The 26,474-nt window shown below is 43.3% G+C and overlaps 1 protein-coding gene and 1 long non-coding RNA gene across 13 annotated transcripts in view; one reads left to right on the top strand and one right to left on the bottom strand.

The window, feature by feature from the left end:
- The window catches only part of LOC6528835 (myocyte-specific enhancer factor 2), a 46,586-nt gene that overhangs the window by 15,991 nt on the left and 4,121 nt on the right, over positions 1 to 26,474 (top strand). For 3 of the 10 annotated variants that reach the window (XM_039371321.2, XM_039371323.2, XM_039371319.2), the window contains exons 2-10: positions 2,920 to 3,135; positions 10,187 to 10,244; positions 22,241 to 22,635; positions 23,424 to 23,627; positions 24,403 to 24,721; positions 25,064 to 25,162; positions 25,283 to 25,419; positions 25,490 to 25,662; positions 25,776 to 26,197. In XM_039371321.2, the coding sequence (XP_039227255.1) occupies positions 22,582 to 22,635; positions 23,424 to 23,627; positions 24,403 to 24,721; positions 25,064 to 25,162; positions 25,283 to 25,419; positions 25,490 to 25,662; positions 25,776 to 26,197 (1,408 nt within the window). In that variant the 5' untranslated portion in view covers positions 2,920 to 3,135; positions 10,187 to 10,244; positions 22,241 to 22,581. The remainder of the gene's footprint in view (positions 1 to 2,919; positions 3,136 to 10,186; positions 10,245 to 22,240; positions 22,636 to 23,423; positions 23,628 to 24,402; positions 24,722 to 25,063; positions 25,163 to 25,282; positions 25,420 to 25,489; positions 25,663 to 25,775; positions 26,198 to 26,474) is intronic. The other 7 variants (XM_002089831.4, XM_039371322.2, XM_039371320.2 and 4 more) reach the window with 3 other exon arrangements.
- On the bottom strand, positions 10,568 to 15,435 carry LOC120320439. Of its 3 annotated transcripts, XR_005560316.1 has the most exons (3): positions 14,598 to 15,435; positions 13,939 to 14,497; positions 10,568 to 10,692 (listed from the first exon to the last, which is right to left on the bottom strand). It is a non-coding gene; the product is annotated as an uncharacterized LOC120320439 (long non-coding RNA). The 3 variants fall into 3 exon arrangements; XR_005560315.1 differs by having other exon boundaries at positions 13,939 to 15,435; XR_006245118.1 differs by having other exon boundaries at positions 14,372 to 15,435.

Raw genomic sequence — 26,474 nt, 5'->3', positions numbered from 1 at the left:
CAATTTGGCATCCTTGAAGAGCCACCACAATCCAGTGGAAAAATCCTTTGTACACATACTCCCACAAAGGAAAGCACACACCCGCAGTACTCAATCACTTCCATGAAAACGCCATTAAAACGCTTGGAGAGCGCTTTAGCGACGCTTAGCTCGAAAGCTCATCAAAAAGAGATTCTGCTGGGGATTCGAAGAGGTCGGGGATTCCCCAGAGGATGGGGCTTTGAGGCCAGTCAAAAGATGATGTCTGCACCTTGTTGGCGGCATTATTACCTTATTTCGGGTTACCTCTAATTTTAAAATGGCTCAAACGCAAACAAACAAATATAATATGAACCGAACTGAACCGTACAGAACAGAACAAAACGGATCCGAGCAAAACGAAACGGAAAAGCAGCAGAAGAAACAAAAAGCGTTTTTTATAGAACATTTATTTATAATTATACATTCTCGGTGTATATGCGATTTTCTGCGCCAGTAAAGTGAAGTGTAGGAAATATACACACGTCTATACCTCCTCGCACATATAGATTCTTGTACAATATTTTCATTTCCAATCCTCAATCCGAATCAATCGGCTCGTCTCGCCAGTGTCCGTGTCACATCGTATTATCGTTTCCATTCGTGGACAATCGAAACGCAATCGATCATCGGACGTGAGTAAAGCGGTGCCAATTAAGTTTCATTTCATCCAGTAAAGTGCAATTCTGCTGTCATAAGTCGTGAAATTTCCCAAAATAAAGGGGAAACATCTGTTTGCGAAGAAAGAAAAAGAGTAATAAATAAAGAATCGGGAGAATTCAAAATGTTGAGTGAAGCCAGCAACATGTTGCCAACAAGTGATGTGCCAGTTCGCCGCCAGAGGTCGTTCTGTAATACTCAGCCCGAAAGATGGAGACATTCTCACGATCGGCTACAGCTTCACCAAATGCCCACCAGATGGCGTAAACAGTGCGTTCTGAAAATGTAAGCAAAAAGTAAACATTTTTAACAGTTAAAAGTGGAGCATGGAAACCCCCCGAAGACTTTCCCCGAAAGCAGCTTAGCATGAAAAGCTTATCAACTAATACCTTTGCGCTGGGCTAGGCTGGTGACTAGCAAAACAAAGAAAAAGAACTTAAGATGAGGTCGGATTTGAGGTTGACTGCGGGCATAGGCTGTCAATCACTCCAGAGGGTGAGAGGAGAGCTCTTCAGCCATTTCCGTTTCCGCCGGGAAATTTAATATGCCATCTAGTGCGTTGGTATCCTCCAATTTCCATACTCTGCATTACCCGGTCCAGCCACTTTTGCACTATATGTTTCTATGTCTAAAAATATTTGCTGTTCCCCGTTTTCGAGTTTTCCCCCTACTCCATTTTGCTTTGTGCAAATTATTTTGCTATTCTTTAGTTACTATCGTTTTTGAATTCCCTAAGACTTATAAGTAGTATTTATCCAAGTATTTGAAGAGGCTTTATATTCTAGACCAAACATCTATTTTTTCAAAAAATTTGTTTGAAAAGCGCTTTAGCAAGGGAGAATGGTGTTAATAAATTGGGCTTCAAAAATATATTTATAATAGTTTCCTTTTTTGATTGAAGTATTAATTATTTATTAATTTAATAATTATGCGTTTATGTTTGGTTTTATTTTATGTTGTTCCTAAATTGCTAAAAGTTGTTTATTTACGCCAATTTTTGTAGACTTTGGCCGGCAGCCAACGATTGCAAATGCTCAGAATTTGAAAAAACGGAAAACGGCACGAAAAATTACGATGAATACAAAAAGAAAACCATGACAATTGGGAATTTCAACTGAACAAAACCAGCTCAAAACTAAATACGATTTCAAAACAATAAGTTTTTGTGAAGAAATAAACAGAAACAGCGAGCTTGAAGCTCTTGAAGTATACTTATATACATAAGTAAGAATACATATATGCGCAATCATGGTGTTGTGGGCGTTAGGGAATGTTAAAGGTATAGAAGATATGTATATGCCATCGATAGAAAAAATTGGGAAGATGGGTAGCAAAAAGAATAAAACAAGGTGGGAAATGTGGAAAAATATTAAGGGGAAAATTTATGAGAGACAACTGCCAGCTGAATCTGTTTGATGTTTACTTTTTTTGTGTATGCGTGATAACGACTTGTCTATACCCTATACCAGAAGAATTGAATCTTAAATTGCAGACCTTATTAAAAGTTGTCTAGTTTTTAAAAATCTCCCAACGTTTACTTTACAAACGAATGCTCTCTTAATTCGGCTTTAAAGCACCGAGAACTTAACAGCGTGCGTTGGTATTTCTTGAAGTTTTCATTTTTATAAAGTAGCCACAGGAGGTGGCAGGCTGGGGCACTCATAGGTAGTCATTTCACTGGAAATGCCATGGCAACGCAACAAAGGAGCACCACAAGCACACGCTTCTCTCGGCAACCAATGATATACAGAACACTGATCAAGTCTATGGCAACCTGGGTGGATGGGGTATGTGAACATGGAGGTGCTGCCTCCGATTGTCTGCTGCTGGGGATGTGAATGTGGCTGTGGCTGTTGCCGTTGTCGCTGAAGCATTTCATTAGCCACCCACGCACTCTGACACTCACAACCACAGCAAAGCGGGCCACAGATACAAATACGGATTCAGATACAGATACTGCCCCAGAGATACTCCGTCTCTGTGTGGGCGATTGTTGAGCACAGCACGCGCGCATTTCCCTCAACACAAGAGAATCCTGCAACTGACTATTTGCCACCCCAAATGCCATCCCAATCGCCATTCCAAATGTCACCCCATTCAACCTCTCAAAGCCCCCGACCTGTTGCATTTCGTGTAGGCTCGCCACTGCGGGGGACTCACGTTTGCGCACATTTCTTCTGAAAACGATAGAAAAGGAATTGTGCAATGGCTAATATACATATATCCCCATTTTACTTACAGTTATACAACAAAACTCAGGTGGAAGCAGCAGTGTCAACGTCAATGTCAATTCCCATTAACTACATACAATAAACCAATGTACAAATGCGTAATATAAGTGATCCACGCGAGTTTTCTATGACTATTTTCGAGCATTTACGGGATGCTCATTGAACATTGGCCATAGATACTCTTTTCGGAGGGAATCACTGCAGGAACAGTTGGCTTCCGTATAAAGTAAGTCTTATCCTATAAAATTACCAGATTATAATGCTCTCAACTATCACTGTGTTAAGTGCATTATTAACTATTAGGTATACGATTAAAACTAAAACTTTAAATGCAAACGGTATACAGTTCCCATTAATTATACCCGTTACTCGTAGAGTAAAAGGGTATACTAGATTCGTTGAAAAGTATGTAACAGGCAGAAGGAAGCGTTTCCGACCATATAAAGTATATATATTCTTGATCAGGATCAATAGCCGAGTCGATTTGGCCATGTCCGTCTGTCCGTCCGTCTGTCCGTCTGTCTGTCCGTATGAACGTTGAGATCTCAGGAACTACAAAAGCTAGAAAGTTAAGATTAGGCATACAGACTCGTTTGTCGAATCATGCTGCCACGCCCACTCTAACGCCCACAAACCGCCTAAAACTGCGACGCCCACACTTTTGAAAATGTTTTAATATTTTTTCATTTTTGTATTGGTCTTGTAAATTTCTATCGATTTGCAAAAAAACTTTTTGCCACGCCCACACTTTCGAAACATGTTTTAATATTTTTTCAGTTTTGTATTGGTCTTGAAAATTTCTATCGATTTGCAAAAAAACTTTTTGCCACGCCCACTCTAACGCCCACAAACCGCCCAAAGCTGCCACGGCCACACTTTTGAAAAATGTTTTGATATTTTTTCATTTTTGTATTAGTCTTGTAAATTTCTATCTATTCGCCAAAAAACTTTTGGCCACGCCCACTCTAACGCCCACAAACCGCCAAACCTGTCCTTCGCACTTACACTAGCTGAGTAACGGGTATCAGATAGTCGGGGAACTCGACTATAGCGTTCTCTCTTGTTTTATTTTGGTTTTATTATTTTAATTAAGAAAGTGTAGATGTATACAGTATTTCTAGGGAATTTTGATTGTATTACGAATCACAGGTTCATTTGGCGTACGTACAGTGCGGACCTGTAAGAGCTGGTGCTGTATATAGAGCTCTATCCATTTTGGACCAGCTTTCTTGGCTCTCGACCGGATTCCTGGGCAGTCTGCGACTACGAATACCAGATCGGACCAGACCTACAACAACAGCTGCGTATGCGAGATGTGCACGGACACAGACACAGACACACTGTAACTGGCACACACAGCCAAGTATCCAATACTTTAAATTAACGTAAAACATTTTTGCCAAGACTGTTTCCTTCCCTCTGCCATGGAAGCGAGGGGCAGGGAAATTGAAGAGAAAACAAAAGCATTGTGTTACAAAGTTCCGTGCAGATATTGATGGTTTTGAATTGCCGAGCTCTAAGAAGCAACAGCATTTGCAGCTAATTAAGTATCTGCAGAGCTTCCCCTGTGTGTCAGAATTTTTCCTCTGGCATCATATCGAACGTCATTGAATGGCACCCTGTCCCGCTCTCTCCTTCGTTAATATAGCATTATATATTCAGGGGATCATCAAGTATTCAAGCACGCGTCGCCCAAATGTATACACATCGGCGTGCGTACATATGTACATATACATATCTACATATATTATGTTCAGAGGGCCGGAAAAGTTCACCTGAAGATGAAATTTGTTCCAAACGCTGGGCGAGTTCCGTTTCTTTTCCTTTTTGTTTACGCTCGATAATTGCACTCGACGACCGCAATAAAGGAAATTTAAAGTTTCGCTTTGGCGGGCCCGCCGATCCCCCCATTGTCCTACCCCTTTGACATTTGTGCAGTTTTGGCTTGACGTCGTCGACGTCCCGTTCTCTGTCATTTCATTTGCAGCTTTAAGTATTTTGGCTGCGGGCCAAAATGTTTTTCACGTCTTGTTGTCGCTATGCCACAGCCACACACTCTTACACATCCACTCACACTTATTCACGGGCGGCAGGCGAGAGGGACAGTTAGTGATTAAGCGTGAAAATATCAGATCCATCCCATCCATGGGGTACAGCAACCGCAACAGCGTCAAGAAGGAAAAACAACAAACTGACAAAATTTTCTAGTTTTCTGCAACATTTTCTGCGACCGTTGGTCTCTGGTTTTCTAATTCTTTTTCTTCGCGTTTGGTTTTTGGCAAGTGCTGTATGCAAATTAAAATTGTTTCAGCGCAGATAAAATGTAATGTGAAGAGGACTGAGCCAAAAGAAATGAGTTTAATTCAATTTGAAAGATCCAATTCAATTGCGGGGAAATGGAGCTTGTTTCGGTGCAGAAAACTTAATGTATGGAAATGGGCAACGAAATTTTAGCTTAATAGTGTCTTCTATTTCTTTGGTAAAATAAAAAACAAGTTTCGTTAAATATTAGTTTTACGCAAATAAATAAAGTTTTGAAATATATTATATAAAATGTTTTCAAAAAGAGGTGAACAATAGGGGATAATTAAATTTTTTGTGTGATCGTTTGTTTTTAATACATAATTTTTGGTTAGATATCATCTAATCGTATGTCGTTTCTGCGATTCTTTATAGTAAAGAAAACTAGCAAATTGTAAAGTTCTTTAACTTTTTTCTTTTTTGCTTTCCATTTGTTTTCTTTACCAATATCGCATAGCTCGGGATCATATATCGATCTGAGGCACACACATTCAGGCATTTCGGTTTCCATGTGCTTTTCACCGTGGCGATTATCCAGCTTGCTGCCAAGAAATACGAGCAAAGAGGCCAATACAGCGATATGGCCCCAACGTAAAGAAGATATATACACAGATATTTGTTTATACGGAATGTCAGTATAGCAAACACTGGTATCCTCTCACTCGCTCCTTGCCTTCTCCCTTGTATTTGTATCTGTATCTGCATCTGTGTCGGCGTCTGTATCTGTATTTGTATCCGTATCCATCCATATGTGTATCTGCAGCTGCGCAATTGGCGACGACAGACATCAGGCGCTGTTAGCTGACATGAACAGCAACTGGTAGAGCGGGCAATATAGGATATATAGAGGGAGGGGAGGAATGGGGAGGGTGGGAGAGGGACATACCGCATGGGTCTTCTTCTTGCAGTTACACATCGAGGCGCTTTCGTAACGCATTTTGGCAGCACCTGTCTTCCCCCTTCCCCACCCTCGGTGTTCAGCACCCCTCCCTCTTTGCCTTTTCCCCACAGAAGCAGCCATTGCAAAATCTTGTGTAGAATGATCGGAAAATTTCGAAAGAGAATTGCCGAGGGAAACTGAAATTTAATCAGCGAACCCACACCGACGTAGTTTTGGCAGGGGCCAGAGCGTACGTGTGCGAAAGAAGGGTATGGGGAAGACACACACTAGCATCCGAAGTGAGAGACCAAAGCAGAGCACCGTAATGTGAGCACACACACCAATGCAGATCGTAGAGAGAGGTGTATTGAATGGGTGGAAAAGGGGGAAGACTGGCGATCGAGACGATCACTTTGTCTATATTTAGCCCGAAATGCAAATGGCGTCAGCGCTCACGCACACACTTATGCGCACAGACAGGCGAGAGGTGGGTTATACTGAGGTGAGTTCTTGGATTTTTGCGCATGCGCTCCTTTCTCACAGATCGCCATTTTGAATATCGTCGATCGCGATACAGAAAAACGAAAACACAGGAAAACGAAAACACATTGAGATGAGAAAAAATTGAAGCTGAAAACCTGTATAGATTTTAATAGATTTTCCTCTTGGGCCATAACTAAATTTAAGATTTTGTTTTGGTTTTTGTTTAAATTTAACTTGTGAATGAACTGGCCAGCCGATCAGAGACAAGAACAGGTCGCCACCCCCGTAAAGGCCCCCAAATATTATCAATTTTCTGCAATCGCCAAGTAAACAATCGATTTGAGCTAAAAATGTTATTGGCCCGAGTTTTATTTTTACAGAAGGCACACGGGCACGTGCCGTGTCTAAAATCGTGCAGAAAGTAGATATATAGATATATAGCCACAGTTGTAGATGCGGTTATAGATATAGTTCTCTACGTTTGCATCGTATCATCATAAACGCCAGGCTGTCCGTTCCTCTGGCTTGGTTGTTTCCATGTTTATACGGATATGTGAGTTTATGCTTGCATCTTCCTCATGCTCGGCTGTTTTGCATTACCGCTCGACTGGGTGGTCCGAAAATGCAGACGGCTGATCTGCCAACCCATCTGAAAACGGAGGCCCGACTTGTCTGTAGATTTCTTCTGATTTCCTTTTCGGAAATTTTTCTAATAATTTTTCGAAATATTGACTATGAGTCGTTGTAGTTTTGTGATATAAACCATTAAAATGGATGTCTAAAGACGTTTTCTTTATAATATATTCCTAAACTGAATCTCTTTGCAGAGATCTACGTTGCCAGAAATGTATTTACAATGTTAAATACCCTTGTTCTGTGCTCAAGAGTTTAACGATCTTGTCTTTTTGCCCTTTTGCAAACGGCCAACCTTAACACAAAGTTATAATTTCCTATTGGATATTTCGATGGATTTCCTAGGTTTCTCCTAATCTATATTTAGATGTCCTCGCCTTCAGACCAATTGTTTTTCTATACCATTTGCCCCGGTCTCAGCTGTGTAACCCCAAACCAAAAGTGACAAACAGAATTATTGAAAAATTATGATTTCTTGGGCATGTCCCCAATGCGTGACGAAGAACGAGGGACACACGAGCATGCATAGGTGAGCTGGAGGGGGAGTGGCCGTGGCCAAAGGATTGTCTGTTCTCCTCGGTGGAGAGTTCCCAAGTGCATTCCTCGCCGCCGAGTGGATTTCTACCGATCTCCACTGGAAAAAAGCCACGTAGAGCACGCATGGTGTGTGCAGGCCGAATTGTGCCCCTCGGCTTCAGTTCTGCTCGGATATAGGTGCCCCGCTCAGTTTACTAATTGCTTCCGTTTGCCGATGCTACGGGTGCTACGAGCACTACGGCTGCCTGAAGTTTTCAGGGGTCTAGAGACTCATTTTAATTGCATTTCTTTTAACGGTAACATCAGTGGCAGCCGTTTGCCCCCACCTCCCATCCCAATCCCTCTTGGCTGCCTGTCAGTCTGGGCGACGGTCTGACGGTCTGATGGTCTGATATTCTGATTCCCTGCCACGTCAATAACATTTGCGTACGGCAGAGATGCGTGTCGGTGAACCTGCCCATGCATATGTATGTGTGAGCACATGGGTGTGGGTGTCGAGGGGTTCTTCATTTTTTCCAGCTCTAGACTCCTTTAATTGGAATTCTCCTGCACCTATCTGTTTACAAAAAGCATGTTCTTTACGTTAAGCCCTGTTTGGTCCCGCCTCTGTCTTGACTTTGTTGTAGTTTCGGAGGCCCAATAAGTTGAAAAATCAAAGGAAACATTGCGAGTTCTGGCACGAACATATATACATATGTACATATGTGTATAGTTGGACATATAGTATAGTATAGTACTGTATATTATGCACATAACCTACACTGAAGGCATACACATTTTGAGTTTTAAAACCAAAAGTGTTCATACCAAAAATTGTAACTTAATTGTACTTGTTAAACTTACTTACTTATTAAACACTAATCGGGTATAAATTGGATACATTTTTATCTTTAATCCCATTTATAATGTATTACTTTACTTTTGAGTAGTTCCCAGCGAACCATTTTCATTTCATAATTTTTTCCCGAGTGTACGGAAAACCATAAGATGTTTCTACATCGATGCGCCTTATGGTCGCTGCTGCCGCTTCGTTTGGCTTTAGGTGAGAAAGACAACAATAAAATGTGGCTGCAGGCTCCTAGACAAATACAGATACAGAAACAGAAACAACTGCACACCGATACGGGCCTCAAGTGGCTTGGGTGCCTCCATTCCGATGCCCAGACATTCTCGGCCAGAGAATCCGCAGTCGAAGAGAATGTTATGCTAGATATGCCATTTGACTTTTGGTTCAGCAACTGCAATGGCAACCAGGAAACGACCTCGCCATCCAAATCGGCAGCTAAAGGATGCGCCCACTTGAGACCGGGCCTGGTATCGGTAATCCAGTCCATCCAGACCGGGGAAATGTGCCTCATTTGGTTTGGGATTTCCTGAGTCTTTTATGCAACAAACATCTGATAGATTGAGGTTGAGAAATTGTCCCCGCGGTGCAAATGCTGGTTTGATAAACAGAGTTTGGTTTTCTATCGGGCAGGGGTATAAAGATTTTATTTCATCAATTGTATAGTAAGGATTCAAGTTAACGGCGCAAGAGAGAGATTATGTTTACTGCCATTTTAAAATCCAGCATTGATTTTAATATATTTACGGTCATGGCACAATTTGACTTGGAATTTTAAAGTCCAAAATCAATCCACGTATCACACATTTTAAATGTGTTCAAATAAATTCGTACGACTTTATTATTCCAAAATTATTGTTAAATTTTTAACCAGTTGCGCTATTTTAGCTACGAAATATGTTTTTAGCTACGAAATGAAACTAGTAAAATCGATTTTAAAACAAATTTAAGAATATTTATTCAACAAATAGGGGTTTACTGAATACTTAAGTAGTAGTAATATTTTAAAAGCAATTGTTAATCGAATTGAGAAGTTCAATATATCACCACCCAATCTCCCCGAGCACCATCCCAATTCGCTGCGTCACGCGTCACTTGTTGAGCCTTCAGATGGCTCTTTGTTCCGCCACCCTTCTCCTTGGATTCCCTACCAGCTCAGTGGCTCTGCTTTGGCATCGGCTTTGTTTGCGGCTTCGGCGAATGTCGCTTTGCATCAGCTTACAAGATTTATGGTATCCTTTCAACTTTAAACCCGCTCTGCTCACTTGTCGTCTGGGACTCAGCAGCAGCAGCGCAGCAGCTTCTCGGTTATCCAACTCGTTATCTGAGTTTTTTAGTCGATTTTTGCAGGGGGTATGCCGCACATGTGCGGACCCCGACTTTGCCACCGATTTCTGGGGCTTCTGGAGATGCTTGGGTTTCTGGGGGGCGCGAACAGCGCGATGCAGGAGGTCAACGTGGTACGCGTGTGCATTGAACTGAGCGTCATAAATCGCTGGCGTCACGGGCGCGTTTTCGCAGCTCGACGTTTTTCGTAAGCCTCCCCAGTAACACCCACTTTTCTAATTTCCATTTTCGTATTTTTCCGCCTCTTTGCAGCTCAATCTTTTGTACCTGTTGTGTCGGCAAACTGCTGAAGGCGAGCTTCCCCAAGAAGGTGAGTCCTTAGAACCTGTTTTGTTTTTCGGCTTGCTTCACCTTCTTATGAAGCACGTGCCTCGTATTATAAAGCTGGCCAACAAACACACACGCACTCGTGCGCAAGTTTGTGTTTGGGTGTGTGGGTGCAAGGCAAATATTTACACTCAATGGAACATAATAAAGACATTAGGGAAATATTGTGTTATGTGGGGGCATAACTCAGGTTCTGTGGGTGGAAATTGTATAAACTTATCAGCCCGTCGCCACCCCCTCCGGTTTCCCTTTTCCTCGTTTTCTCTCCCGCTGTGTGTGAGTGTGTGTGTGGGACACTTTTCTTTATTGCTCTGCGAGTTGTCAATTTCCGTGTGTCTGCCTGTTTGCCTGTCTGCTTTTCCCACCAGTCATTCCCTTCCCTTTTCTCCAGCCAGGATGCTTGGTATTGTTTTCCACGGCTTCAGTTTTTGCTAGATTGAAAAAATGAAGAAGGTAGTGCTTACATTAGACTGCACATTAAACAGCAGTCGTTGGAGTTTTTCATAGGCAACAAGTTCCCTACTTTAAAATCTCGGCATCACAATAAACAGTATTTCAAAGTATAATTTGAAACAAACTTCCGATTAAATATGTTGTTTACCTTGCTGCCATAAGCTATGTAAGGGTTTTAGTCCGAAATGAATTATTGGGTTTTAATTTTACTATACAAGGACTTATAAAAGTGTTTTTGTTATATGCTTCCCTTTTTAATACCAAGGATGCACCGTGCGCGTTATTAATAGCCTACTCTTCTACCAAAATGCGTTATAACAAGCAGAAATGTAACCTAAACCGCTTTTTAATGCCGTGAACTAAAGCAGCCGAGGCCAGCTTACTCCCACTCAAACTTTAGTTTTCGTCAGTACATGAATGTTTTAGTGTTTTCCCGAGTTTGCTTCAGTGTCAGCTGGGATATGCATAAATAACATTGATTGATATGCCACCCACTCAAAATGTATTCGCATCTTTTCCGAATGTTTCAAAATGATTACCCAACTCACTGTCGCTCGCCGAACGATATGCCACTTAGTAAATACTAGAGGAACACACTTTATGAAACCATCAATGAGCCAACTTATGAATGAATGCGACCAGTTTCGGGGAACTCAATTAGCTCACCTTGAATGTATGTATGTATGTCATCCGTTTCAATTATAAACCTTTTTGCAGCTCGTCCTTGCCCCAAAAAAAGAGTTCTCGCATTAAATATGTGCCATTTCCCCAAACCAGATCAAAAGGAAAAGTGTGAGAAGTAAAAAATGCTTGGTAACAAGGGAAAATGGTCGACGGTGACAGTTTTGCGGACGGCAGGTCGTTCAGGATGTGTGCTAGAGCAGTTGAAAAGTTTTCTATTTGCTGTGCCATGCTAATTGCAAGTCGGGATGACAGTCAAAGCCAATTAGAGGCAGTTTTCGCATTCTAAGCCAGTCAAAATGGAAGGTTAGGCATCCGTACTTCTTCTCTGGGAACTTATCAGTCATGCAAACAGAGAAATGCTTTCACCGTCGAATCCGAATCCCTCGATCCTTCGCCCCGCAATGACACACGTGTTAAGGCGGAATTATTTGGGCTGACAGCCTGAAACTGAAGCTAAAAGAGGCTCTTCTGCGTGGGCGCTTAGCATCGGGGAAAATTGATTAGATTAGGCAAAATTCGACTTTGTCGAAGGAGGAGCGGGAAGAGGAACAGTAGCGTACTTAAGCTCGCATTTAATCACATTTAAATTGCACGCAATGCCCGGGGAAATTGATTGAGATTTTTATGAATTAGGGAGCAAGTCGGGGTCCTAAGCCCGTTTAAGTCAAGCAATTGAAATGTAATTAGGCAATGCTAATGGCGACACCCCTCTCGTTCGGCAGGAAGTCGACCATCTCCTCAGAGACTTTTCCGAGTCGAAATCACTTGAGCTGAACTTCCATTGCTTTTTCGGTGAGAAGCAGCATTTGCATAATTGATACCACCGCAGATATTTTTCAATTTCAAAATCTCGACGAGCAATTAAAATGATGTTTTCCTGTTATTCCGTATGCTTACAACCCTCCGAATACACTTGGTGGTGTTCTACTACTGGGTATCTACAAGATGGGCATGGCACGAAGGGCAATTTGAATGAGATTTATGAAATTACCTACGCAGCGTTTACAAAAAACCATCGGCGGAGGGCAGTGGAGTGGAGATGAATTTCACGTGGTTTGGCTTGGCTTGGGGTACTCGAAGATCCCCCTGAAGAAACAGAAACCCCTGCCAGGCAGTTAAAGTCGGACTCAACGCACATTGAGGCTTCTGCTGCCGCTGCTGCTGCCTCACATGCCGCATGTTGCACATGTGTTGAGTGCATGCAACATGCAGCATAAACCGTACAGCACACAGCATCGGGGTACATGGTCATGCGCAAATCGCCGGGCGGCGTTTATTGAATTAAGACTGTCGACGACTGTTTGCAGTTGGCAGTTGTCGCACCCAGTGGAAGCGTTAAAAGTCACAAGGACACTGCAACCGGGAATCGGAATGGAAATGGGAGTGGGAAAGGGATCTTCGGATATACACACATGGATCGTTTGCCGCTGGGTTCTCAAGCTGCAACATTGTGGCGCCGCCGAGAGGCGAGGGCCATAAAACGGGTAACTCGGTCGCGCTGCACTTGGTATCGGTTATGCGTGATTTTTACAGAATCCATTCACTCGACGGGGTCGGAGAAATATCTGCGGCATCTGGCATTTGCATATTACTCAGAAAGTCACGTTATACTTGCGCCTATTTAACTGCAACTGCAAAATGGGCATTCTTTAAGATTTCACCTCCCTCAAAGTTCTTTTGTGTGTGTTTTAACTTAAATATCACTTCAGTTATAACTGTAAAGTTATAGTTTACAGTAAGCAAAATTTCCATTTAAGTATTTTCTTATTGATTCAAATGCCATATTGAAATCGCTAATCACTAAAAGCCTCGCTATTGGAATTATCTTTATTGTTTAAAAATAGACGCAAAATCATTTCTTATATGGTTTAGAATTACAGATGGTAAAGTGTAAGAAACTTACTTATATTACTGAAAAGTAGTCAAAGCTTTTACTTGCCTCACAGAAGTGGACTAATCAAATACAACATTCACAATTTTCCTGTCTCTATAAAAGACGAATTTCCTATTAAACTCTATTGGAATCAGGTATGGGGGGTACATGTATCCCTACTTTATTATCTTTTCGCCTGCATAACCTGCATAATAGAGCGTGTTTAACGTGAATAATATCTTGCTTAACGGAACAATAGCCAGGGTCTGGGTCACAGGGCTTTGGATCCCACTTGGCTGGCAGCCCGATTCACAAATTAAGCCCCAACTTCAGCCATACAACTACTTTACCTCTGTCTGAATAGGCAATCATCAATCGAGCAGAAACAATGAATCGTTGGTTGCCGAACAACCTAGGATCCTACGGGTCCTACCTTTTAAGCTCTTGCGTTTCTAAGCCAAAGTGTTTGTTTTGTGTATATTTAGTAAACTAGCTAGCATATAATAAATGAAACCGCAGTTACGATTTTAAAGTTACCTATTAGAAAAAGAGTATTTCTTTTAATAGTTATATTTTCTTTTTTAAAGAGCGTAACCCACCAACGCCATTAAGTATGCAACATATTGTGTAACAGGGTATCGAGTATAATTCAACGTTTTTCGCTCACCTTTTTATGTGCCAAACGCAAGTCAACAAAGTTTTTATTAAGCTGCGTCGAGGGGAAAAACTAATGGTAGGTTGGTGTTTATAAAGAGGATCCAGTGGCAAGGACAAATAAGTAAAATACACACAAAAAAAACCAGAAACTTGGTAAATGGGGAGAGGGAGGTCCTGGAAGGGCGGGAGATACGGATACAAAGGAAAACGGAAACCAAAGCGATGTTTAGCAGGGGTGTAGTTAAGGGGGTGGTGAAGTGGGGAATAATTAACATTTATGGGAGGGTGCTAGAGCGGGACAACAAGCTCTGCGAGGGAACTAACTGTAACTGTTGCTGATTGATCAAGTGTGTGCGTGTGTCTGGCTGGGGCACAAACAAAAACCATATGTTTCTCGTTCGACTCCCGCACGCACTCACTCACAATCCGAATTACTCACTCACCCCACCAGCCCGCCACCTCTCGCTCACTCTTGCTTTCGTTGTGAGTAAGAACTCAAAGTCAGCGACTGCGCACTCCCTTTCTCTCCCGCTCTCTCATTCTCTGGTGTGATGTGTGTGTGCGATATTCTGTTACACAAAAAGGCAAAAACAAAAGGCACCGTTAGAAGGTGTGCGCGTGTGAGTGAGTTCACCACGAAACGAAAATCCTCACCGCCAGCCTACGTACGTGTTCGTTGGTGGCTGTGCCTGTTTGTGTGTGGGACTACGAGAGAGCCTGCCAGTGCAGTTGTGTGCGGGCGTATCTGTGTGTGCGTACTTGGCGTTACGACGTCAACGACGGCATATCCGTCAGTACGTTTGTACGCGTCCGCAGCGCCGCTTCTTCAGTTTTTCGGTTTTCGGGATTTCGAGATTTTGAGATTTCGATTCGATTCGATTTCGGCAGATCAGTTTGGGATCCGTTTGCGAGTTCGATATTTTCATTCCGAGCCAAAGATCCAACGATCCGATTCCGCTAGCGATTCACAACAGATAGAAATCTTAAATCGAACGCCGCGAGAAATTATGCTGGCCCGCTGCTCTCGCACTACGCGCAATAATTTATTTTTACTCCATATAAACAAATTCAACGTCTATTTCCAAAAATAAATGGCAACAATAATAAAAATAACAACAGCCGTCGGACAATTATAAGTTTTTATTTTTAACTTTTATTTGCGCCAACCGCCGCCGCGACATCACCGCTCCCGCCCCGTCCCCGGACTTTGTTTATATTTACAAAAAGCTAAAGCACACGACAAACACAACAGCAAACATATCACTGACTGCATTTCGCCCCGATGTTTATCGAACAAGCGGCGTAAACAAAGCCAGAATTCAAACAATAATTCAATTTGCATCTCAATTGCAAAGATTTTCGTGTGTGTGCTCAGAAACATTTGTGCAAACATCTCTCCAGCGACCTGACATCCCCGCAAAGTTCAAAACTCGTCGGTTTCTATTGGGCAGTGTATTTTTGAGAACATTTTTCGAGGAAACGGAAGCTCAGCTGAAAAGCGATTCATGTAAGTGTATCTACTGCAATGAAATGTCTTCGACTTGCAAACTAGTTTTTAGAACAATCGTCAATTTGGCAACCCTTGCAACAGGAGTAATAAGCTTTCCATTATTGTAATAAGCATAATTGTGTCACTTTGGGATAACCATTCGACTGATATGTCTCATTGCTTCATTATGGCTTTTTTGTTAGTCAAACTTTTGGAGATATTTTTATATCAACATGTGAATTCTATAATTTAAATTTGGTTTTTCCACCTTATTCACTTACTACGTGGTGTGATTTTCGTTTGTTGAAAGACTTATCATTCCGTCCATAGGCGTAGTAATTATTTACAGATCATCGATGGGCTGTAAACCCCTCCTTTTATTTGCCGATAAGGCAATTTAATTATCTATAATTTACAATTACAAAAACACTGGCAGCCGGCATGTCGGTAACCAAATAACCAAGTTACCCATGCAAACTGACGTCATCGCTGGGCCAAACGATTGGATTCCGAAGAAAGAGAGAGATATCGGCCGGGTTTTCGAATTGTGCCTCGCTGTCTTGGTTCCAGTTATTCCCTTTCAATTGATATCGTTCGATGTTTCAATTTCTTTTCCCGCGATTTAATGCTGAAAGTAGCTGCCATATATACATATACGGACGGGCGAGCAGGCATGCACACATACTATATATGTTCCACTGATAAGCGATTTTCGTATCAATATTGAGGGACCGCGAGAATCGTACTCCTCCAGCGAAGTTCAAATCCATTTCCCTGCTATCAAGTTCTTTTGCATGTAGTTTTTATGGCCCGACCGACCGACCGACCGACCGACCGACCAACCGACCAACCAACCAACCGACCGACCGACTAACTGACTGATTTACTGGCTGGCTGGCTGATTGGCGAATTTGCTGATAATTGTCTGCACTTTGTTTCAGCCAGCAGCAAATGCAGAGAAATATATTTTCTCTTATCTCGCTTCAGCCAGCTGGACATGCGTGCAATGCACTTTGACACCTACGCAGGATCTCAAGGAGGGGGTTACAAGGGGAGGGTGTAGGGGCTTTTCTATTCGATCCAGGGGGCAGTGGGTTCAAACAGCAAACAAAGCTATTCCAAGGCGATAATCACCGCAGATTTGCCGTGGACTTAGCCACGGCGATCGCCGATAAACGATAACGTTTATTCGTCAATGCAGAGCCTAGATAACGGGACCCCACCTCCGATCACGTTCACGATCACCATCATGAACCTCGATGATCTTGAACACTGTTTGTTATAGTCACGTTTGGGCCGCGTTTCTATTTCAAGAGGTTCAACTAAAAGAGAAAATATAATAATCTAATTTATTATTATTTTAGATTTAATTAATAACTTATTAATAATTAATAACTGCTCACCGTTAAAAGGGAAAAATAAACTTTTAAACAGTATATTGGTTTGCCTTCAACTAGTTTTAAAATTCAATGAAAATATATAATTCTGAAAAACTGCAAGTATAACCAAGAATTCAATCCACAAAGGAAAACCCAACCAACATCTTATCAGGTCAAAATAATTTGTTGGCAAATTTTCAACGAAAAATAGTTGAGTTACGTTTGTTGTTCTCGTTCCGCGCTTGATAAAAAATTCGCAATCAAAATTTGTTTTATTTGCCCGTGTTTATGCGGCCACTATCTGCCATCGAGAGCGAGAGTCTTTCTTATCACACGTGCGCATGTGAAGGTGCCTAGGCTCACTGACAAACCACATGAAACACAATGAGGCGGTTGTATTGGTGTAGTTATTAAAAAATAAATGTCCCTTTGCCATTTGCCGTGTTTGCGGGTCTCGAGTGTCTGTGATAATTATGGTTATTGCCGCCGTGCTCCACCTCATATAATACAAAATAATAATTATTATTATTATTATAACGATTTCTTTCTGTTTCTGTTTCTGTTTGTGTTTGTGCTTGTGTTTTGGTTTTGGTTTGGCTCCCTCTGCCACACTCCGCCCGCGGATGTGTAGGTGCTGGCGATAAGATAGAAGTGCTCTAGGTGTACTTCTGGGTGACTCGGGGCCCGAGAACTCAAATTTCTTCGACTACCTTAACATGGGACGCGTGTTTCGGGGCGTAAAACAAAACCTTGGATTCTTTGCTTTCGCTCACATTTTTGCAATCGAAATTGTTGATAAACGGCTGCAGGAAGGAGTCAGATATCGCGGAGGCAATGCGATTGCTTGCAAAAATATTGGAAATCGAAGTTTGCAGATATTTCACTTACTTTAAAAAGAAACATTTTAACTCAAAAGTATTTTTCTTTTGCTTTTAGCATTTACCACGAGCTCGATATTCACAGAACGTGTGTTAGTTGTGGGAATTATTTTGTGGGTGATACGGCTGCTTTTTGATAATGCAATAATGATAGAAAAAATGTAAAGTATACCGGTCTACAGACAATAAATGTATATTTTAAAATAAATAAGAATAAGAAATAACGGAGCTGGAATAGAAATGTAGATTGCATGACAAGGACTTTTAGCTTCTCAACATGTTAGTTTTAGTCAATTTTTATATCTCTTCATCGTAAAGTAGTATTGTTGGCTATCCCCAACTTCTTTGTTTGTAATTTACAGTTCTAAACTCAATTTCCGACCGCCCTCGAACACCACAAAAAGTTCCGCCTCATTGGCAGTACGAAATGACTCGTTTTCATCGCGTCTTAAAGCGCGCGCGTGTCTTTAATTAAGTCAAGATTTATAACCAGGGTCCCAAGAATGCGTTAACTGCGGCACATCAACAACAATAAGAAAAGTCGGGGACATTGATGGATCTGCGGCTGACGAAAAGTGAAAGTGAGCTGCGACCAGGGAAGTCAAGGATGACAGGCCAAAAATCCCAGAGCTTGTGAAATAGAAAAAAATTAACAAATATATCTAGAACACCCACAGGTCAGGCAAACGTCCGTATAAAGCCTCTGAATGGTTATTATTTGAACTGGAGGTGATAAATAAGGAGTTTTTAAAACTTGAAATTTGGCCGCTCAGCTGCCATAAAACGAAATTTGTGAAAGGTCTCTCGTTTGCGATCTCTGTCGCTCTAATTGAGGCTGTAAGCTCCAGGCGGTGAGAGATTGCATTCAGATCGGCTCATCTCATTGCGATCGCAACTGGTTTTAAATCGGTCCGGGGTTCATTCCTCCAAAATACGGAAAAGTTTAACATTTGCATAAATTTGCCCGCAACAAATGCTAATTGAGCGCAATCAAGGCGAGCAACAAGTTTTCGCCTTTTAATGCCTGCTCATCGGAGAAAAAGCCGCAGAGCGTGATTCACTAAATCAAATCGATAATGTCCCCGCCTTTGTTGGTCCAAACAATTAGGGAAAGCGCGAAGTTGCTAAGCAGAAGGCTTCCCTCCAGTCCAGTTCAACTGGCAAACTGAGGAACTGAAAATCAGAGAACACCCACATTCTTGAGATTTGTTCTTGGCCATTTGCCTAATGATGCCGCCGCAGTCTTTGGGCCAATTAAATGGAGAAGCTGGCAAACGTGTGGCGGCAGTTTGCTTCGTTTTAATTGCCCGGCCACAAGACAAATGTCTTGACACACATCCTCCAATGGAACAGACTCGTCACATCCTTCCTTCCTTCCTTCCTTCCATTCGTCCTGCTGGCATCCTGCTCAAGTGCCGCCTTTGCCGTTGACCCAGTGAAATGCAGCAGCCGCAAATTGTAGATTGGTGCAATAAAAACCGTGTTAAGTTTTTTTGTCCCCGGGCCACGGATTCCGCACATCCTTCTTTCTTTGTTTTCTCGCAACATTCCGTTGCGGTGATTAGTCCAGCTTTCTTCCCCCATTTCTCTCATCTTTTTAGCTGCAATTAGTCAAATATTTCTGCTGCCACTCTTGATTGTTTTTGCAAAAGCCCACACCTGCAGCACTTGAAGTGCCGCTTGACTAAACAAACACCAGTGAGTGCCCATTACTATACTATGTGTTCTCCGCGAATGACGTGACGAATTGATTTAGGTTTAAGTTAACTTTTCGGCAACTTGAAATTCTTGCGAGATTAGATACTAGTTCAGCTGTTGTTTTTACTGGCCACCCAAAATACAGATTTCCGATAAAACAATCAGTATGATTAGCATGATTGATGATGGGTTGGAACTAAATTTTTCTTACAATTGCCTATTAGCCGTTAGAAATCAAACTATACGTTGCATTACTGACTTTATATATACGATTTATTCTATCTTATGTCTTAGATAATTAGATTGAAGATAACAACTTACCGAAAAACTACTAATGCCACTATAACCGTGTATTGCTTTTTACACACATTGAAGTAATGAAGATAAATATAATTTGCTTAAAATACCATAAATATTCTGCCTGTTTAAATAACCTCGACTTATCTACACTCTGGTGACATTTAAAAAAACCCCACGCTTGTCTGCTTTTATGCAGTAGCCGAAGCAGCGGGAGTTTAATTCAATTGCAGACGCTGATAAGTATGCTACAAAACAAGACAAATTCGTAATTTGAGCACTTGATATCCTGCTGCTGACTGCCACATGGCCTTCTGGTTGCCACCACCCCATTTTCCGCCCTTTCCCTTTTGCAATTGTTGCAATGACTCCCGAAGTCACAGACATACACACAGAAACACTCAGTGACATGTGGCTCCCATTGACTCACTTGCGGTGTGATAAGTTCGCAGCTCTGTTTAATTATTCATCTCTTGGATTGACGCACTTGCTGCACAAGTAGGACCTCTGCTACTTATCGGAAAACTAAGCATCCGTCTGCGGTGGCTACCGATGCAGTGAAACACACAAAGCCACTCAAGAAGTGACTTAAACATGAGTTACTGCCGGGGGCTCAATCGCAAGCCTATTCCGAGATAATCCCCTGAACGGCAGTCACAAAATGGTGAGTGGCACATCCTAAGCGGATTAGGTGTCCTTTAATTAAGGCCCAAGTGCTTATCACAAACACAAACAGCTGCAAACAAGGACCGCAATTTGTCCTGCCGGATAGAATTTTCGAAAATCTAATATTGATTACTAAACGGATAATTATTGATTGGTGGGGAAATGGGTATAATGATATATGGGACAACACTGCGTATACTTAATACCCTATCTTTTACTTCCATTGGGAGCAACCCTTGTCCGTGGTCATGCCATTAAATCTCTGAAAGAAAGTCATCGAGTGGCTTTATTCACTCCGCGTTGTCTCCGACTTGGGTTGCTATCGAATCAAATGGTAGCGTCATCAATATCATTATCGATTCATTCCTTATGCCCGGTGCCTGCTTCCATTTCGTTTCTTTTCCATATCAATAATGAATGTTCAAGTCACCGAATACAAAACTCACGCATAATCATGGCGGGTCGCCCCAATAAAAGAAAGAAAGGCAAATGGGAAAAAGCTGGGAAAATGTATCGAATTTGTTGAGTGTGTCCTCGCTTCTGCAAGCGTGTGGGTGTGTGTAAATGTGAGTGTGAGTGTGTTTGCTGGCTGTCACACATATTCGTCAAGGCTAAGACCCCACCCCCTTCCCCGCAACGTCCTGTCACAACCCATTTCGCCCGCCCACCCACAATGCCACCACCCTCATCCCGCTGGCTCAGTTGAAAGCTGAAGCATATTGCGTAGGTCGCTGCGTGAGTCGTCGAAAAGTGAGCGGGGAAACGCAAGGGAAAGGAATGGAAAGGAAAGCGTTGCCAAGGCACTTGTTGTTTTTGTCCCCGGTCCTGGCCAGAGGACAACAACAGGCGGAGTCGGAGACGAAAACGGAAGGGAAGACCAAAACGGAGGCAACTGAAATTTATCCGCCTCGATTTCCTTTTCCCAGGCACGGAGAATAAAATATGTTTCCTTTTCGAAATATTATACTTCACCAGGGAACATCATTTATACATGTTAGATTCCATATTCATATAGAAAGGGAATGTTCTGTTATCCCAGTGTTAGTTATCAAGGAACTGGAGCATCTGAAATATTACAGTGAAATAGACCTATATTTGCAGGAAAGTAAGCTTAATTTCGAAAATCAAGGATTTATAAAAATAGATCTTAAAGCGTCGTGCTTGTTTGTGTACCTGTGAAAAAATAATTTCTTTCCAATTGTGCATCCCAGTTTATCTGAGTGATTGAATTGCCCGACCCAAAGGAGGACTCTGCGTGTGTTTTTGCTGGCTCGCGTTTGCCAGCCACGTGCCGATGCCGCAGAGGAAAAATGGCGAAAAGCTGGGATAGTGGGGAAAGTGGGGAAAGATATAGAGACCCAGCTTCCGCCGGGTCTCTTGAGTGTTCTCGTTGCCCCAGGCAAGAGGAATAACGGGATCTGGAGTGCCGCTTCCGTTTCCGCTTTTAAACAGTTTGCGAGTTAACTTGTTGGCACATCCTTATTGATTAGGTGCGTGTGTGGAGAGCGCTGGTAGGACATCAAAGGGATAGATCTAGGGTCCAGGGCCTGTGCCGGAGGGACAGCGCGAATTTAATCATGCGTGGGGTCAGTCGCCATCAATTAACTGAAGCCCATCGCCCATCTCATGAAATAGGTCAACGTGGGCGATATATAGTACGATGAAATGGCGACACAAGTTGCTCTTCATCTTCATTAGCGGTGCATTGAACTTTCAGCGCCAGTGGAGCGACAATGGAGCAAGTTGACCGCAAATCCTTCCCCGTCCATCTGGAAAACCCCTTTGAAGTCGCCAGCTAAGTGGGTTAAATGGTCAGCCATGGGTTAACTACTCCCGCACTCCCACTTCAACCTTTTAAGCCAGTCAATCACTTATCGTTTCTCTCCTCCTAATTTCTCTTTTCAGTTACCTAAGGACAATTTATACGGAAACACAATTATATAAAATAATATACACACCTATATACAAGTAGAATTTGCCGTTTTAACAAGCCGTCCACTTTTAAAGCAAACAGAAGGGATTATATATAGACAACCTATATAAATATGCCCCACGTCTGCCACGTCAGGAAGAGCCACAGCAATCCGCAGGGCAGCAACTAACAGAGATTTCCCGCCAGCTGCCGGAAATCCTGTAGCAAATCCAGCCAACCAGCGACCAAGCCAGCAGGAATAGGAATCAGCCAGACGAGCACAAGGACACCGCCATCCCCGTTTCCATCGCAGGAGGATAGGAAATCTGTTGCCATGGGCCGCAAAAAAATTCAAATATCACGCATCACCGATGAACGCAATCGGCAGGTGAGTGTCGCAATGTGTTTGCCAATCCGTAGCAATAATAATACAAGTTCACTGAACATCTCTTGTTTGCCATCCTCGAAACAGAGGCTTCAAATTTGCCATGGCGATGAAACTTAATTAAGACAGGTGAATCATCGACTCATGGCTATTAAATTGAAATCAATTCTGAGTCGAGATAGCGTTTCATCATTAAGCTGTAACAATGGGTTTTCAGTGAATTTAGTTGGTTTAGTTGGATTAGACAAGGTGATTTGATACCTGATTAACGAGTATGGTAGTGGATTTTTATAAAGAATAATGCATTCTGAGATTTTGCTCAATACAATTCTGTTCCACAAAGCCACCAAAAAATAGAGAAAGACATTTAAAAGTACTTTTGCCTATTTAGCGCGGATATAATTTTCTTTTGCCTTACCCATTTTGAAACTGTCGAGCGTGTGCCGTGTCATCGCAAGGTTTTCCCACTGACTTTCTGTTCCTTTCTGGCTGGGGCTACGTCTTGGCCAAGCCATAAACGCGTCATCGTCGAGCAGCGAAAAAAAAAAACAGAACATGGAACAGTAACAACTTGTTTATGGTGCTGCCCCTTTGGCCTTGACTCGGCCATAATCGATTCATTACCAACTAGGCAGCTAGGAAACGAACAAGGGCCTGGGGCACTTTCCCACTTGGCCGGGCCACTTTGGCTAAGGCCATGCCTCTAATTACATTTTCGAACCGCATAAATATTTGAGCATGAGCAGTAATTGAACGCACTTCCGTTTCCTATTCTCTTCCCGCCCGCGCAGGTGACCTTCAACAAGCGCAAGTTCGGCGTGATGAAGAAGGCCTACGAGCTGTCCGTGCTCTGCGACTGCGAGATCGCCCTGATCATCTTCTCGTCGAGCAACAAGCTGTACCAGTACGCCAGCACCGACATGGATCGCGTCCTGCTCAAGTACACCGAGTACAACGAGCCCCACGAGTCCCTCACCAACAAGAACATCATCGAGGTAAGTTGGAGGATGTGGAAAATTGGGCGGAAAATCGGGGGAAAGCGGCTCAAAAGGGAGCGCCAGTATGTAAATTCAAGGGAGCCGTGAAAAGCACAGCAGCACACCAGAAGCAGGGGGTGAAATGCAAGGGGAACACAAATGAACTGTTGACAAGACCTAAAGGTACCCTGTAGTTCTGTTAAAAAAGCTTACATTCAGAAATAACTTAAAACTAGCGTCTCAGCAATGATAACGTTGAAAATAAGTAAAATGGTTACCAGTAAAATATAGTTCTGAGAACTATAAGCAAATAAAAATGCCATAAATCGCCTTAAAAATGAATCTATACCTGTGCATGCTTACTCCTCACATTCCTCATTAAATTCATACTTGCGGAAGCAAACACGTATCGCCTTTAGCAAGGATTAAGGCAATATCTCGGAGAGACACTCGACAGCATCATTTGGCAGAGGGAGAGGGAGAGGTAGGGGAAATGTGGGGACGAATCCGGCGGACGAGATGGGGAAATGTCGCCAGAGTATTTTGCATTTCTAATGCGACGGCGTCGTCTCGGTTTCATCGTTCCGCCGATGTTGCTGTCCGCGCGTAAATGGTTTTGTAATGTTAATGCTGCAGAGGAACGGAGGAGAGAGCAGGACAAGATTTGCATTTACATAATTTAGCACAACAATGCGTCAAGTGGAAGGGGAGGGTAGAGCCTCGGGCAATTATCACCTCACTCGTTGGACTTCGATTTCAAGTTTCCCCGTTCATTTTGGCTTTCGCTTTGCAGAAGGAGAACAAGAACGGCGTGATGTCGCCGGACTCGCCCGAAGCCGAAACGGACTACACACTCACTCCGCGAACGGAGGCCAAGTACAACAAGATCGACGAGGAGTTCCAGAACATGATGCAGCGCAACCAGATGGCCATCGGCGGAGCGGGCGGCCCTCGCCAGCTTCCAAACAGCAGCTACACGCTGCCCGTTTCCGTTCCGGTGCCAGGATCCTACGGCGACAACCTACTGCAGGCCAGTCCACAGATGTCCCACACCAACATCAGCCCCCGTCCATCGAGTTCGGAGACGGATTCAGGTGGGATGTCCCTGATAAGTTAGTACAGTGTCTCGCGCCGGCTGCACACACATTTCTATCTATCTATCTATCGTTGGTTCTGTTCTGGATTCGTTGCCTCGTTACTCTCTGATCTGATTTGATCTGACATGATTTGCATGCTTGCTCGGAACTCTAATACTCTAACCTTTAACCTTTAACCGTGCTTTTGTTGTTTCTGATATTTATTTATTTTATATATTTCTGGTTTCTCTAACCCACTCACCTCCATCTAACCAAGTTGCGTGCGAAGTTCTGTATACCATATAAATATATATATAGCGATAGCAATCCGGTCTAAACGTGTGTTTGCATACTCTTATCTTTTCTTTGGCTCATCAGTCTATCCATCGGGTTCCATGCTGGAGATGTCGAACGGCTATCCGCATTCACACTCGCCGCTTGTGGGATCACCGAGTCCGGGTCCCAGTCCCGGCATAGGTGGGCATAAACATTACTCCTCCTCCTCCTCCTTCCCCATCTAACCCACTCCACCTAACTCACACCATCATCGTCGCAATCTGTGGTAATGGCCCCCAACTAACCTAGACCTCCTTGCAGCCCACCACTTGTCCATTAAGCAGCAGTCGCCGGGCAGCCAGAACGGACGAGCTTCCAATCTGAGGGTTGTCATACCGCCCACCATTGCCCCCATACCGCCCAATATGTCAGCGCCGGATGACGGGGGATATGCAGACGTGAGTACCCTACACATGTAGTTTCCCCAATTGGGCTTATCCTTATCCTTGTTTAATCTCCTGCCCTTAGCAACGACAGAGTCAGACATCGCTAAACACGCCAGTGGTCACGCTGCAGACGCCGATTCCCGCCCTCACGAGCTATTCCTTCGGGGCGCAGGACTTCTCCTCCTCGGGCGTAATGAACAGCGCGGATATCATGAGCCTCAACACCTGGCATCAGGGCCTGGTGCCGCACTCTAGGTGAGCAATTCTAATCTGGGATTGTACAAGGCGGCGGCTGCACCACTTACAGTTACGCCAATATGTTACTTTTGATAGCTTATTAACAATGTTGTTACATCTCTGTTTCTCAGTCTCTCGCACCTGGCTGTCTCGAATAGCACGCCGCCGCCCGCCACCTCCCCCGTCTCCATAAAGGTCAAGGCTGAGCCGCAGTCGCCGCCGAGAGATCTTTCCGCCAGCGGCCATCAGCAGAACAGCAATGGTTCCACGGGCAGCGGCGGATCCAGCAGCAGCACCAGCAGCAATGCCAGCGGAGGCGGAGGAGCAGGCGGTGGTGGAGCCGTCAGCGCAGCCAATGTCATTACGCACTTGAACAACGTCAGTGTCCTGGCGGGAGGTCCTTCGGGGCAGGGAGGAGGAGGCGGGGGCGGCGGCAGCAACGGGAATGTCGAGCAGGCCACCAATCTTAGCGTCCTGAGCCACGCGCAGCAGCACCACCTGGTCATGCCCAACTCGCGACCCTCATCCACGGGCCACATCACACCCACTCCAGGTATGGTTTTGATTCCTGCACCTTTACGCTCTACTTTCCTTTGTTCTTTGACTTATCCCTCGTGTTTGAAGGATTTCCGCTTGCAAAAATTGCTTCCGTTTGTCTACTAATTTTTCTAGAGTTGCAAATTTACAAAATACAACATGTTAATCTTTATAGCGGCATGTTCTTAGTGCTAAACGCTCTTTCTTTATATCTCTGTTAACGTTTAATTTCCTGTGCCCAACGGGCGTATACTTAACTCAAGATTACGTATACGCTGCGTTGTCCGTCGAGG

Source organism: Drosophila yakuba, chromosome 2L, assembly GCF_016746365.2.
Source record: "Drosophila yakuba strain Tai18E2 chromosome 2L, Prin_Dyak_Tai18E2_2.1, whole genome shotgun sequence".
NCBI classification, from domain to species: domain Eukaryota; kingdom Metazoa; phylum Arthropoda; class Insecta; order Diptera; family Drosophilidae; genus Drosophila; species Drosophila yakuba.
This window is presented reverse-complemented; position numbering and strand designations above follow the sequence as displayed.